General features: G+C 42.3%; 2 protein-coding genes across 13 annotated transcripts in view; one reads left to right on the top strand and one right to left on the bottom strand.

The window, feature by feature from the left end:
• The window catches only part of EIF5B (eukaryotic translation initiation factor 5B), a 63,694-nt gene extending 55,424 nt beyond the window's left edge, over positions 1-8,270 (top strand). The window contains exons 18-24 of one of the 2 annotated variants that reach the window (XM_023211398.1): positions 1,272-1,403; positions 2,546-2,677; positions 2,782-2,858; positions 2,992-3,156; positions 5,000-5,138; positions 6,982-7,143; positions 7,520-8,270. In XM_023211398.1, coding sequence (XP_023067166.1) covers positions 1,272-1,403; positions 2,546-2,677; positions 2,782-2,858; positions 2,992-3,156; positions 5,000-5,138; positions 6,982-7,143; positions 7,520-7,627 — 915 coding nt within the window. In that variant the 3' untranslated portion in view covers positions 7,628-8,270. The remainder of the gene's footprint in view (positions 1-1,271; positions 1,404-2,545; positions 2,678-2,781; positions 2,859-2,991; positions 3,157-4,999; positions 5,139-6,981; positions 7,144-7,519) is intronic. The other variant, XM_023211399.1, reaches the window with a different exon arrangement.
• Positions 8,271-8,600: 330 nt separating this feature from the next.
• REV1 (REV1 DNA directed polymerase) overlaps positions 8,601-15,608 on the bottom strand; it is an 88,194-nt gene continuing 81,186 nt past the window's right edge. For 5 of the 11 annotated variants that reach the window (XM_023211389.1, XM_023211390.1, XM_023211393.1 and 2 more), the window contains 8 exons: positions 14,433-14,598; positions 14,012-14,205; positions 12,536-12,769; positions 11,800-11,920; positions 10,989-11,206; positions 10,744-10,900; positions 10,341-10,443; positions 8,601-9,475 (listed from right to left, as the gene is read on the bottom strand). In XM_023211389.1, coding sequence (XP_023067157.1) covers positions 9,364-9,475; positions 10,341-10,443; positions 10,744-10,900; positions 10,989-11,206; positions 11,800-11,920; positions 12,536-12,769; positions 14,012-14,205; positions 14,433-14,598 — 1,305 coding nt within the window. In that variant the 3' untranslated portion in view covers positions 8,601-9,363. The remainder of the gene's footprint in view (positions 9,476-10,340; positions 10,444-10,743; positions 10,901-10,988; positions 11,207-11,799; positions 11,921-12,535; positions 12,770-14,011; positions 14,206-14,432; positions 14,599-15,608) is intronic. The other 6 variants (XM_023211388.2, XM_023211391.2, XM_023211397.2 and 3 more) reach the window with 2 other exon arrangements.

Below are 15,608 nucleotides of genomic sequence, written 5' to 3'. Positions count from 1 at the left end.
ATAAGCCACCATGCCTGGCCTATATCTGGCTTCCTTTAGTGAAAAAAATGTGTATAATTTTAAGATTTCTTTTCCATTGTGTGACTGTATCACAACGTATCTATCTGTTCTGTTGATGGGAAATGTAGGTGATCTCCAGTTTTTTATTTTTATTTTATTTTTTATTTTTTTTGAGACGGAGTCTCACTCTGTCACCCAGGCTGGGATTACAGGTGCATGCCACCATGTCCGGCTAATTTCTGTATTTTCAGTAGAGATGGGGTTTCACCATGTTGGCTAGGCTAGTCTCAAACTCCTGACTTCAGCCTCCCTAAGTGCTGGGATTACAGGTGTGAGCCACCGCACCCGGCCCAGTTTTTGATTTTTGTTCTTACTAACGATGCTGCTGCTGTGAACTTTTGTGTATATCTCTTGATATGTTTGTGCCAGTTTCCCAGGGTATGTATACCTAGGAGTGAAGGCCACACTTGTCTACAGTGGGTGTAACAAATTATATTCTCAACCGCAGTATTAGTTTCATTGTTTTACATCTTCATCCGTTCTTGGATGTCAGATTTAAATTTTTTTTGCTATTCTGGTGTGTAGCTCATTGCCGTTTCAGTGTGCATTTGCCTAATTGTTAACCTGGTTGGTCATTTAAAAATGTTTATTGGCCGGGCGCGGTGGCTCACGCCTGTAATCCCAGCACTTTGGGAGGCCGAGGCGGGCAGATCACAAGGTCAGGAGATCGAGACCACGGTGAAACCCCGTCTCTACTAAAAATACAAAAAATTAGCCGGGCGCGGTGGCAGGTGCCTGTAGTCCCAGCTACTAGGGAGGCTGAGGCAGGAGAATGGTGTGAACCCAGGAGGCGGAGCTTGCAGTGAGCCAAGATCGCGCCACTGCACTCCAGCCTGGTGGACAGAGTGACACTCTGTCTCAAAAGAAAAAAAAAAAAATGTTTATTAGCCATTTATTTCCTCCTTCGTGAGATGTACATTTTTCTTCTGCATTATCTTTCTTACAGATGTATATGCGCTTATATATTCAGGATGGTTTGTTAGTTGGTGTGTTTTGCAATATCTTCTACTCTTGTGACTTTTCCTGTGGTATTTTGAGAAATGGAAATATTTCATTTTAATGTTAAATTTATCAATCTTTTATTTTGTGGTTATTGCTTTTCGTGCCTAGTTCAAGAAACCTCTAAGATCATGATGAGATTCTCTTATATCATCTCCTACTGCTAACCACTTTTGAAGTACATTTGGTAACAAATGTTTTTATCTCTATAGAACCAGTATGAAAAGCATAAAGAAGTAGAAGCAGCTCAGGGGGTAAAGATTCTTGGAAAAGACCTGGAGAAAACATTGGCTGGTTTACCCCTCCTCGTGGCTTATAAAGAAGATGAAATCCCTGTTCTTAAAGTAAGTTCATTTAAAATTTTTTTTCCTCAAAAGTTCTGGCATGTGTCAGCATTGCACGTGCTAGGGATGGTGACCAAAACTGGCTTTGTCTTTGTGAAGCCTGCCATCTCTTGGCCTCTTAGCAAACTTGATGCTTTTGAATTACTTCAGTTTGTACAGTCATAGGAATTGGTATAATTTTTATGTGTACTAGAATTATAAAAATAATGCATTTTATTCAAATAAAAAAATGAGTCAAAAGCTACAAGTTGGCTGGGCATGGTGATGCATGCCTGTAATCCCAGCTACTTGGGAGGCTGAGGCAGAAGAATCACTTGAACCTGGGAGGCAGAGGCTGCAATGAGCCGAGATCATGCCACTGCACTCCAGCCTGGGCAACAGCAAGACCCTGTCTCAAAAAAAAAGCTAGAAGTTGTATATTCTTTTTTGGCCCATGTCCATTGTAGTTTCATAAAAGTGGACTTTGAGCCATAGTTTGTTCGCTTGCCAAAGAGAAAATATAACTGTTCCCAGCACATGGCTCTTGTGTCCTGGGGCCATGTTTATTAGGCAGCATCAAGTCATGCTGTTGGGAATAAGCTATCTCAGGGCCAGTGAGAGAACAGGACAGGCCTGCCTCTTCAGCCAGTCCTGAGTATGGAGTGGACTTATGTCCCTTCAGTGGCATTGATAAACTTGTTTTACTTATTTCTGGTTAAAATCTCTTCTTCCATTTCCAGACGAGCAGTGATGGAGGAAGGAGCTGCTGAGATCATGAGATTATGGTATTTCCTAGTTAACACAGTCAAGCTGAGCTTTTGGGCTATCATAACACATTACATTTATGTGATGCTTTTTTAACTTTAAAAATTTTTTTATTCTGTTTAAATCTGCCCACCCATCTATTATATTTGCCAAGTGGAGCAGAGATTAAACATATTTCAAAACTAGTAAATTTAAGACACAGGTGAAGTGAGATACATTTAGGGTGTGGCCCCCAAATCTCCTCCATTCCAGCACAGGTTCTGTTGTGCCTTTTGCTCTAAGCCTTAGTTTCATATTTGCAAATAAGTACTTGACCAAAGAGAGAAACACGATTTAAGTCTAGACTGCTGAGGATAGAGGTGTGTTGACAACCTTATCAAATCTGATTTCTTTACAAGGATGAATTGATCCATGAGTTAAAGCAGACACTAAATGCTATCAAATTAGAAGAAAAAGGAGTCTATGTCCAGGCGTCTACACTGGGTTCTTTGGAAGCTCTACTTGAATTTCTGAAAACATCAGAAGTGCCCGTAAGTAGTTACACCTAGCTGCACGAGTGAGTGGTGGCTGGTCATGGTTTTTGGTGCCATTACCATTACCTGATACATAAACATGGAAACTCCCATTTTTTCAGTATGCAGGAATTAACATTGGCCCAGTGCATAAAAAGGATGTTATGAAGGCTTCAGTGATGTTGGAACATGACCCTCAGTAAGTAATTTCTCTTGCTATGAAGGCTTTCATGTTACTTACCTATCTTAAAACTGTCCTGTCTTTAAAAACTGTCCTCTGTGACATACTCTGTTTTTCATTGAATGGTCTTTGGTGTGTTTTAACCTTTTAGGTATGCAGTGATTTTGGCCTTCGATGTGAGAATCGAACGAGATGCACAAGAAATGGCTGATAGTTTAGGAGTTAGAATTTTTAGTGCAGAAATTATTTATCATTTATTTGATGCCTTCACAAAATATAGACAAGACTACAAAAAACAGAAACAAGAAGAATTTAAGTAAGTTACTGTTTTTATTGACTTCGAGTCTTTGTTACTGAACATGGTTGAGAATTACTGAATTCCAGAAAGGGTTGTAAACAGCAAAATCACGGCATTGGCTCCTCTACCAGTGGCTGCGTCCTGCATCCTGCAATGGTGTGTTGCAAACCAGAAACCCAGCATACTGGGGACGTTCCAGCAGTACGCAAACAAGTCTTGTCTGTGACTTCAGTTTAATATAATCTTGGCAGACTTGGGTCTTGTTAATGGGTTAGTAGTTATTATTTTGGGACTTTATCTTGTTTATCTGGGATTCCACAGATTGGAAGTAACAAAACTTGAGTGAGGAAAACTGGGAAATAAGGTGAGAGATTCTGTGGGAGAGAAGTCCATTCCTGTACCAAACTTTCCGAGTAGTCACAGTGCAGGAATTAACTACATTGCTGCAGTGGTGGAGGAAGCATCAGCAGAGAACCAGGCCGGCCTCCCTCCTCCTCTGAGACAGGGTCTCGTTCTGTCACCCATGCTGTAGTGCAGTCACATGATCACGGGTTACTCCAGCCTCTGCCTACTGGGCTCAAGTGATCCTCCCACCTCGGCCTCCCGAGTAGTTGAGACTACAGGCTCACGCTGCTATGCCTGGCTAACGTGTTGTATTTTTGGTAGAGACAGGGTTTTGCCATGTTGGCCAGGCTGGTCTTGAATTCCTGAGCTCAAGTGATCCACCTGCCTCTGCCTCCCAAAGTGCTGGGATTATAGGTGTGCGCCACTGTGCCTTGTCTGGGACAGGCTCTTATTGCAGGACAATCAACACATGTTGACAAGTGCTGAAAAACCAAATAAAGCAGGGAAGGGCCTAGATAAGGAGAGGAGGGGCTGTGATGAATGATGTGGTTGAGGAAGGCATCTCATCTCTTCAGACAGAGCGCACATGGGGAATGTTCAGAGAGAACAGCAGTGTGAGGCGGAGTGACCAGAGGGGACAGTGATAAAAGAGGTCAGAGGGGGTAGTGGGACCTGTATCATCAAGGATCTTACAGGCCATGGGAAGGATTGAGCTGCTCTGAGTTGTGCAAGAAGCCGTTGCCAAGGCTGTGTTCACAATCAGACTGGCTCACTGGGTTGTTACGTGGACCTTGGGTTGTCAGGAAGTCAGTGGCAAGACCCTGTCAGGAGGCTCCCACAGTCCAAGCAAGAGGTCTAGGTGATTCAGACCAGTGATGACAGGAGTGATGGTGTAGTTTGGGATACATTTTTAAGTGGCGCTTACCAGTAAATATTCGGATTTAGACTGGTATGTGGTCACTTTAGATCATGCAACCTGAAGTGAGAAGAATTCTGCTTGATTAAGAAGACTGCCGGAAACTCTTAAAGCACTTTAAGCGTGTGCTCAGTAAGCAGGGTCATCATGTAGTGGCCTTTTGGATCAATGGTTTGGGAGTGTGGTGGAGAAAAGGAGGGTGATAATAATGGTTTGATGCCTCTGTGGTCCCCCAGTAGCCCACACATGTGCCAGACGAAGCCCTGCCTGTCACCAGGTACTGCCTAGGTTCTAAGCCCCAGACTGGCTGCCATCTTCAGCAGCCAAGCTCAGTGTTTTAGACTAGGAACAGAATGCTCCTGTGATGCAGCTTCTGTTGGAGGCAGGGCTTTAAAAGAGAAGAAAGCAAAGACTTGGGAAGCAATAGAATGGGGAGGAGGAGTTTAAGAAGAAAAGGAAGCAGCGCCTGCCTGCCCCTGTCCTGTGGCTGCGGGGAAGGCTGCTTTCCTCTAATGCGAGAAGCCTGATGTTCAGCTGCAGTTTTTCTGTTTTATGTTTAAGTGATTCTGTAAGCTTAAACATTCTTTTTTTTCCTTTCAGGCACATAGCAGTATTTCCCTGCAAGATGAAAATCCTCCCTCAGTACATTTTTAATTCTCGAGATCCGATAGTGATGGGGGTGACAGTGGAAGCAGGTCAGGTGAAACAGGGGACACCCATGTGTGTCCCAAGCAAAAATGTAAGTTCTAGTTGTACATTTTGTGGGTCATTTCTTAAAGCAGTAAATGGGTGTCCAAGAGTCATAGCAACACAGCTTTGTTCCTGTAGGTCACAGTATTGTGCTGTGTATTTAGTGTGGTCTCCACCTTCTTAACAAATGTTTCAGTGTGTTTTACCTCAGTAGGAAGAAAATGTGGTAACTTTAAAACAAGCAGAGCCTGTCACCTGCTGTGCTTCAGTGTTGGTAAATAACCAGTGCTCCATAGTCAGTGTTGACTCTTAGCCCTGATCTCAGTGCTTCAGTTAATTGGGCTCCACGGCACTTTATTGCCTTTTATTTTATTTTGAAAGGTTTCAAGCCTGTGGAAAAGCTTAAAAATGAGTATAATGAACACCCATGTTTACCTTCCCTTTCTATCAGCATACCTAAGAAAAAATAATAATATTTCAACAATATCCTATAATTTGCAGCCCTCAACATTTCACCAATTATCCCAAAGATGTCTTGGTAACTCTCCCCACTGATCTGGCTCAGTGCCCTGCAAACTGCATAGCACTGGGGCTGTTTTGTGGTTGAGCCTCAGTCAAGAACAGTCCTCCATCTTTTTTGAAGTGTCCCAGTGGTTTTGCAAATTCCTTCTCCATTTGGATTTATCTGTTTCTCTCCCTCCCGACCAGACACAAGTTAGAATTATTGGAAAGACATGCAGTTTCCCTGTGTGCCTGCCTCTTGCATAAGCCAGCCTGTCTCACTGCTGCTCATGCTCTTATTCCCTTGGGAAAGTGCTAGCTGCCAATCATCTCCATTAGAAACTTGCCCCTTTGTAATTACTCTGTAATCTATCTGATACCTGGAGTTCCTAATGGACATCCTGTGGCTTTCGTACCCACTGGCAAGCCTTGCCTGTCAGCTATTACATAGATGGTGGCAAAATTGTGGATATACCTGTCCCCCCATTTCTTATAAAGAACCTCTTCCCACTGACCTTTTTATTGAGTCATAGACTTAGCAGGTTTTTTTTGTTTTTTGTTTTTTGTTTTTTTTTAAATATAATCCATTACCTTTGTTCTTTTGATAGATTATCCAGTGTGGTCAGTAGGAGCTCATTTAAACTGGCTCCTGTATCCTTGACACACAGTAGTCTGAGCATCTTCTTCCTTTCTGGTGCAGTGAGATGTTCCAGCGCCATCTAGTACTTTCCCTGCCCCAAACCTGGTTCCTGTAAATGGGCAGTGGCACTTAGAAGTTGTCATTGATTCGCTACCATTTCAGTGGACTAAGCCAGGACATTTATTTGTGTTATTTTCTATGTGGCTTTGGCCTCCTAAATCAAACAGAGCTCTCTCTCTCTTCACTCTTACTCTCCTGAATCCTTTTCTCCACAAAGGAGTCAGGGTTTTTTGCCCCAAACTGAGATCACATCACTCATCTGCTCACAGGCCGTCATTCTTAAAATTTCAGGATCAGTCCTCACTCTGATTTCATTCCCACCAGCCACTTGAAGCTCATTCCTGACTCAGACCCTTTGTGCCTGCTGATCCCTTCTATTATGGCACCTGTCACGTGAAATGGTAGAGCAAAAATACGAAATGACATTGGGTCAACAGGGCGCTTGGAATGTTTTGCAAAGCACATCATCTCCTGTCATTCTTACAGCTGTCGTGAAGGGAACAGGGTGTTGGTGGTGCCAGCCTAATTTACCAAAACATTCCACTGTGAGACCTTAAGGGATGAATGAAGGATCACACTGCCATGACTTTTAAAACAGGCTTTTGCTCCAGTTCTTATTTCAGTTGTCCAGCCATGGCGCCTGCGATTGGCATGAATTCTTCAGCATGCATTGTAATATGTTGTTTTACAGTTTGTTGACATCGGAATAGTAACAAGTATTGAAATAAACCATAAACAAGTGGATGTTGCAAAAAAAGGACAAGAAGTCTGTGTAAAAATAGAACCTATCCCTGGTGAGTCGCCCAAAATGTTTGGAAGACATTTTGAAGCTACAGACATTCTTGTCAGTAAGGTAAGTATTCCAGCAAAAGCGGCATACTTTAAGAAATGGGGAATCACTCTTCTCAGGTCACCTGTACCCAGTAGCTCCTTGGACTTCAGTTTGATTGTAGTATCTGATGGGACTGGATCCCCCCATTAGGGCCTGACCTCTAGCTGGGCCTTGTCTTTTGAGGAAGTTGCCCCATCAGGAAAGCAGCACCAACAAAGCTAGGACTTTTAGAGCCCCTTGTGCCTGACATGCCAACCAGATGTGATTTTGGAATTCTACTCCCTTAGGCAGGCAAGCACTGCATAAGCTTTATTACGGTGAGCATCTGGGGCCACAGCTTGCTTTGGCACATGTTTGTTATGTTCTGTTTACCCTGTTTGTGCCTCGGGCATTGCAGATCAGCCGGCAGTCCATTGATGCACTCAAAGACTGGTTCAGAGACGAAATGCAGAAGAGTGACTGGCAGCTTATTGTGGAGCTGAAGAAAGTATTTGAAATCATCTAATTTTTTTCACACGGAGCAGGAACTGGAGTAAATGCAATACTGTGTTGTAATATCCCACCAAAAATAAGACAAAAAATGGAACAGACGTATCTGGACACTGATGGACTTAAGTATGGAAGGAAGAAAAATAGGTGTATAAAATGTTTTCCATGAGAAACCAAGAAACTTACACTGGTTTGACAGTGGTCAATTACATGTCCCCACAGTTCCAATGTGCCTGTTCACTCACCTCTCCTTTCCCCAACCCTACTCTACTTGGCTGCTGTTTTAAAGTTTGCCCTTCCCCAAATTTGGATTTTTATTACAGATCTAAAGCTCTTTCGATTTTATACTGATTAAATCAGTACTACAGTATTTGATTAACCAAGCTTCTGCAGATTTTGTGATTCTTGGGACTTTCTTGATGTAAGAAATACTTCTTTATTTATGCATATTCTTCCCACAGTGATTTTTCCAGCATTCTTCTGCCATATGCCTTTAGGGCTTTTATAAAATAGAAAATTAGGCATTCTGGTATTTATCTGCTTTGTGTGAAGCCATGGTGTAAAAGCACAGCTGGCTGCTTTTTACTGTTTGTGTAGTCATGAGTCCATTGTAATCATCACAGTTCCAAAGCAAACTACCAATAAAGAAAGAAAACAGACATCCACCAGCAAGCTCTGTTAGGCTTCCATGTTAGTGTAGCTTCTCTCCCACAAGTTGTCCTCCTAGGACAAGAATTATCTTACCAATCACACTACCTTGTATGCCAGCACCTGGTAACAGTAGAGATTTTTATACATGAATCTTGATCTGTTTTGTCCTAGAAAATTCCATCATACATACATTTCCTGATATTTGGGCTTAGTGCTTCTAACTTGTTGCAGACACAACTTAATGATTCATTCATAGTGGTAACTGTAGCTAGTTTTAGGGTTTTGTTGAAGTCAGTGTGGGGTGTTTGAGGAAAAAGTTCCAAATATCCACTAGCAGAGAATTTTAAACTACATTTTTATTTTAAAGTTACGGCATAACATATAGCATAAAAATATTTTATATCCGTTTGAAAATCTATACCGTTCTTTTTTATCATCAAAGTTTCTCAATGGCCAGTAGAGGCAAAGACAACATCACCTCTGATCTATGGGACATAATGTTCCCAGGAAAAAATCTTCAAGTGGGTGTGAGGGTGTTTCTAATTCAAAGTATGTAGATTTCTCCACATGGAAGAAGTAAAGATTTTCTTAACATGCTCCTGTGTTCATGCTTGGAGACAAGAATAAGATGGTTTAGAAGCTTTACCCTTTCTTGGAACAAGTAGAATCCCGGTCTGAGACCTCTCAGGAATTTCAGAGCTTAGCAGTCTGGCCTGGAGGTTTTTCAGCCTTTTAGTATAATAAACAGTAGTTGCTTCCTAGAGTTGAGTTTTTAAGGATTCACAAAAAGGAGCCTGTACAAAATATACATACAGTTCTTTATTAAACAACTGTAAACACTTCACTGTAAAAATCCATAAAACTTTATAAACAAACATTTTGTAAATAGAATCTATGCTACAGTAAAAGAATTAACACAATTATTTACATGCAATACTGACAAATTTGGCACTTTTTGAAAAGAAATGTACAAAACACTTGCTTTAAAAAGAAATTTAAAATTATAAAAACTTCGAGCATTACTATCATGCACTTTGCAAATACCTCACAAGCACTTATGGCACAGCGATCGGAGAGCACCAGGCTCCCTGGTAATAATATTTATGTAACTTTTAATGTGCTTCCGTACGTTTGTTGTAAAACCACCTGAACATTGTCAAGAATAAAGTCAAACGCCATATTCCAAACCGATTCCACCGATTGCTGCATCAACCTAAAGGTAGGGAGAGAAGAAATGCCATCAGGAAAAGTCCTTAAGACTATTCCTTTTTAAAAATAAAAATTGATTTTGGCCAAAAAAAAAAAAAAAAAGCTCATGCCTGTAATCCCAGCACTTTGGGAGGCCGAGGTGGGCAGATCACCTGAGGTCGGGAGTTTGAGACTAGCCTGGCCAAACATGGTAAAACCCCGTCTCTATAGAAAATACAAAAATTAGCTGGGCATGGTGGCACATGCCTATAATCCCAGCTACCTGAGAGGCTGAGGCAGGAGAATCTCTGGAACCCAGGAGGCAGAGGCTGCAGTAAGCCAAGATCCCACCACTGCACTCCAGCCTGGGTGACAGAGCGAGACTCCATCTCAAAAAATAAAATCCTAGAACACTGAAAAAAAAAAAAAAAGCTTGTTTTGAGACCAGCTGTGAGGCTGGAGTGCAGTGGTGTGATCATGGCTCGCTGCAGCCTCTGCCTCCCCAGTAACTGGGACCACAGGTGGGCACTACCACCCCCAGGTTATTTATTTTTTGGATTTTTTAGTAGAGATGGGGTTGTGCCATTTTGGCCAGGCTGGTCTCAAAACAATCCACCCACCTCAGCCACCTGAAGTGAAGTGTTGTGATTACAGGCGTGAGCCACTGCGCCCAGCCCACTTTCTGTGGTTTCCTAATCACATATAAGACTTTGAGGGCAACACACTTGGAACCTTATTTACTAGTCAACATGGCAAAATAATGGATATCACTTTTTCATTAACCCTAATGAGGACAGTTTCCCAGAAAGTTTCACACTTCTCAGTACACCCTCAATTAGCCATTGTGACATGCCATGTTTTCCCATTTGATAAAAGTGATGAATTACTACCTTTTCATGTATTTTATAACTAGATCCAGTTTTTCCAAATCTTTTTCTTCTATTAGATCAGTACAGTATTTCACAACTTGGAGAATGTCTTCTTCCATTGGATCTAGGAAGGGGAACAACTTCAAATGAGGACCAGTGTATCTTTTTGAAGGAGAAAGTCAGAAATCTACACGGATAAAGGAAAACTGCATTTCTACAAGTATGCCGCTAACAGCTATCAAAGGAATGGGCTTTGTTACTTTTCAAAGCAAGCCCCAGAATTTGAAAGATACTGGGGTAGCTGCTTTAAGCGTATTAGAGTTAGAGAAATGGGTTAAATCTACATAGTTTAGTCTGTTTATGTTCTCAAATCATGAGGTGACTGCATCTCAGCCTTGGGCCATCTAACACAGGCCAAGCCAACCTGAAATTGTAGTTATCCATTCTCTGAGCAAGGTCTTCACATCACTGAATTCAACAGCTCCAGCTAGATTGGGTGCTGGAGGTCTCACACAGCCAGCTGGGTCAGACTGCAAACTAGAAAGGCCTGGCACACCTGAAGTAGAAGCAGAGAGTTCTTCCTGTTAAGAAAACAAAGGATAAAATTGCTGTATTCACACATTATCCAGGTACATTAAGATCTCATAAAGGTCAAAGTTAAAGAATTACCAGGGGTTTCTCTGCAGGAGTTCCTTCGTGTTTTAGAAACCCATCAATTAACTTCTGGGGACTGCCACAGGCCCCTGGCAGAGTTTTTGCAGGACTGTTTGGCAGCTTGTTTTTCAAAGGACTCTGAATCCTTTTTGGGGAACCGATGGGTTTTTTTTTCTTGTTTCTTTTCTTTTCTTTCACTGCTGCCTTTAGATGAAGTAAAGGATTCTTTGGCACTAAGAGAAGATAGATACAAGATCCTCAACAAACTGCTAGTACGGATAGTCTGGATGACAGCAGGTTGGGTTCTCTTTTCTCCTCCAGAATACACCAGGCTCCCCAGCCTACACCTCCCCTCCTGCCCCAAGCGAGGCAGTGAATGGCAATGGCCCAAAGTGCAGGCTCTCCAATTCTCTCTTTGCTTTGCCACTTACTAATTCGGCCTTTGGCATGTTGCTCATCTATGATGGGTAGTAATAAATGTGGGTTTGGTGTTTGTGATGCATTTTGAACCTATATCCTTTGATTTATTCATCTCTAAGGACAACTAGCTGAACAAGTATTCAAGACACTTCTGGTAATGACCTATCCCAACTTTTTTAAAAAAGTAAAAAGTGGTGTGTTTAAATCCTGAAAGTACAGATACAAATCCAACTAAAATATCACGATATTTACTCATACTGTATACTTCAGATATTATCCCAATATGAAGAGCTCTTAATGCAACTAGCAGCTTAGACTTTGGCCATTATATACTGCAATAATTAGACAACAGTGACTCCATTACTCTTTATCTTCATTTTTGTTACATGCCACTTCCAAGGCTCACCAGATGCGCTGGCTGACTGCTGGTGACTGCTGTTCTCGCCCTGCCTTTGTCTTTGATCATATGCTGCTTTCAGCTCCCTTTGAAGTTCAGCAGGAAGGGCAGCAAATACCTCAGGGTCCACCTAGTGGAAAAGACAAGGTCAAAAGTCAAACCTGAACTCCTTCTAGATGGGAGCTGGTTTATCTTTTTTCACAAAATAGATTTTGTTTTCAAATCTTACTTTTCTGATCTGTACGAATTCTTCACAGTTCCATAATATCAAAGCTGATTAAATCTTCAAAATGGTTAGAGCAAGAATTAGGAATTAAGAGTACTAACTTAAAAAACCCACTAACAACAGCAGAATCACCTGGGCAAAATGCACTAGTAGAAAATGGGAAGCAAAACATTAAAACAGGAACTCAGGTTGTTGCAGCCCCATGTAGGATTACACATCTCCACTCTGCTGTATTCAAGTGTGGCCACTGATCTGTTTGCGTCAGATCAATGTGCTTCTGTCTTATTATGCCCTCCCCCGTCTCTTCCCTCTGCTGGCTTCAGCGGGAGGCTGCTCTGAGTGTCTACATCCTGCAGATGCAGGAGATGGAGACAAGCCCACTCTTCCCTCCCCGCCCCTCCCCTCCCCAGTAGAAGTGGTGTCAGATACAGGGGAGAAAGGGAGGGGAGACAGGTCCTGAGCTGGAGCAGGGGGTGAGAATACTGAAACTATAGCAGAGGGTTCCCATATTTAACTTACCTGTGAAAATGCTGGAAGGGCTATTACATTTATTCCTGTGTCACTGTTCGATTCTTGAGGTTCTGGTATTTGCAACAAGACTGTCCCAACTGGTTGTGGCAAAATTCCTGTGTTACAGCCATTTACTGGTTCTTTCCTTTTGCCGCCATGTGCCTCTGCCTGCTGGACAGCACAGACTTGCTCTACCTGTTCCCGGAGATCAGGTGGAAGTGCTTCCAGAACAGACTGATCCAGCTATGAAATGCCAAACATACGAGTTTGAAGTGTATTAAAGCATGCTCAGAGATGAGGTGTTTGGGAGTTAACATGCCACTTTCAATTTCAATTTGAACACTGGATAATCAGTGTAAGGTACAGACAGATCATCAAGCTAGGAAAGCCATACCCCAAAATCAGCACATTTTTGAAACGTCTTGGCCTTTTGTCATTGAAGCCTGAAGTAGTATGTGTAGTCTGGAGAAAAGTGTATATACTACTGGCCACTACCGCATGACCAGGTAAGTCCAAATATACTCACAGAATGTCCTGCAATTGGGGCCAACAGATACGGATAGCCTTGGTGAAGCTCAAATTAGATCCCACCCCTGGGGAGGGGTGAAGGCCTGAGGCACATGTTAAAATTCTGGACAGGTTAACAGTCCTGAGTCAAAAGTTCACCTCTCAGATGAGAGACTGCCCAAAAATACAAATAATGCTACTCTGACAGCAGCACACTGGAAGAAAGGGTTTCTAGAAGCTGAATTTTCTCTAACTTGCAGGACAGAACCCACTGTTCCTTTGACCAGGGCCTCCCTCCACCTGTCCATGCACATCTGGCCCTTTGGAAACATGCAATCCCATCAACTGGGTAGGCCAATCTTGCCAGAAGTAACTAATTGTGGGTATCTGTCACCATACAAGCCTATCAGCATTGCCCCTTCCCCTAGTTTTACAGCCAGTATTTAACATCTCCTGCCTCCTTCCATGCAGGGGGTGCGGGGGCACAAATAAACTTGCCCAATATAGCTTCAGGTGCTACCTTACTTTCAAAGACCAAGGGATGACAGCAGCATATCACATGTACAGCCCACACAAGCTGACTTAAACCATCCAAAACTCCAGAGACCTGTTTGCAAATACTGCAAAAGCCCTTCGACATAAGGCCTCTACTTCACCACTAATCACCAAAGCTGCCTTGCTGACTACAGGAAGTCTAGATGATGACCACTGTCACAGACAATGGCAGTCCACAGGAGGACTGCCTGTCAGCTCTGCTTTACAACTTGCAAGAGTGGCAAATCTTTGCAAAAGCACTGTCATTCAACCCAATTATTGCTTATTTAGAATCCAACATCATCATCTACCCAAACAAGTGACCCGTTCTCCCTTTCTTGGTTAAACGGATGAAGAAATAAAAATGCCATTTTCATTTGTAAACTTAAATTTTTGTACTTTTGAGTATAAAATGTACTTATATTTAGGACTATAAAAATGTACCTGGGAAGGGGACGGGACCTCTATACTCAGGTTAAGTCTTGACTGCACACTGACAGGAGAATGCAGACCATTCCATTTCCCTGAAGACTCAGCCTTGTTAGTATCAGGACTGGTCGGCAGATGTGCGGGAAAAGGTGGCAAAGTGCAAGTTCTAGAAGCAGATGATATTTCCAGATCCACAGCAGTCCGAAATACTACAAAGAGAAAATACATAAAATAGCCTCTTCAGATCATCAGGCAGGGCCTTTAATCCCTGATTTCCTCTGTCCATTACAAATAAAAAAACTTCATTATTGATTCATCATAATGAAGAATATAATTTTTTTAAATCACATAAAGCTGTGTCAAGTTTAAAACCAACTGCCGTCTTTCCAAGGACATAAGCAGCACCTGAACGAGAACCCCACTGATGACCACCAACCTTCTTTGTGCTCCTCTTCTGTGGATTTCTTAGCTTTCTGAACTTGGAAGATATCACGGACAGAGTATGACCCACCAGGAAAGTGGCTCGACTGAACTGATGGGCGACTGGGACATGTGGAAGGGTTCAGATTAGTTGGAACCAACTGATTCACGTGAATCCCAACCTAGAACCCAGAATAAAGAGTATGCTTCCAGGAAAACTAAAGTAAAATATGAATTCAGCTAAGCAAAATCCTCAGCAAATCCTTTTCACTACCTCCTAGATCCTGTTTCTAGAATAAAGGTAAATGAAAGTATTCAAACAACAGCATTCTATATAACTTATTACAAAAACAATTTCTAGACTAGCTAGTGAGTGGTCATTCATCTCAAACTTCAGAGTATCCAGTTCTCCCAAAATATACCAAAACGTCTTTAAAATCAGAAAATCCAAACAAGTGGAATACTGTATATTTCACTGATGTTCTGGTCAACTAAGGTTTTAAATTAGGATAAAAAAAAAACCTAAGAGAGGACAGGCTACTTGGAAACTTAACTATTTTTATCTTTTTAGAATGAAATACTTCTCAAAAAATACTGGTGGGACTGGTGAACAGCAGGCACACCGCAGACCCCTCCATAAAGTGCGATTATAACAGTATTTCACGGAGAAATTACAATTACGGCTGGCTTAGTGACTAATCCTTCAACAAAGCCCACAATCAAGCCAGAACAACCCTTAATGTACACATGCACACATAAAACTAAACCTACAAAGGTTTTTTTTTTTTTTTTCTTTTGAGACACAGCCTCATTGTGTCACCCAGGCTGGAGTGCAATGGCATGATCTTGGCTCATGCAAGCTCTGCCTCTTGGGTTCAAGTGATTCTCCTGCCTCAGCCTCCTGAGTACATAACGCATGTACCAGAACACCCGGCTAATTTTTGTATTTTTAGTAGAGATGGGGGCCAGACACAGTGGCTCATGCCTGTAATCCCAGCACTTTGAGAGGCCGAAGCCGGTGGATCACCTGAGGTCAGGAGTTTGAGACCAGCCTGGCCAACATGGTGAAACCTCGTCTCTAAACATACAAAAGGGTGTGGTAGTGGGTACCTGTACCCAGAGCTACTCGGGAGCTTGAGGAAGGAGAACTGCTTGAACCCAGAAGGTGGAGGTTGCAGTGAGCCGAGATCGC

Source organism: Piliocolobus tephrosceles, chromosome 15 (assembly GCF_002776525.5).
Source record: "Piliocolobus tephrosceles isolate RC106 chromosome 15, ASM277652v3, whole genome shotgun sequence".
NCBI classification, from domain to species: domain Eukaryota; kingdom Metazoa; phylum Chordata; class Mammalia; order Primates; family Cercopithecidae; genus Piliocolobus; species Piliocolobus tephrosceles.
Note: the sequence above shows the minus strand (reverse complement) of the source record. Positions and strands in the feature narration are given on the sequence as shown.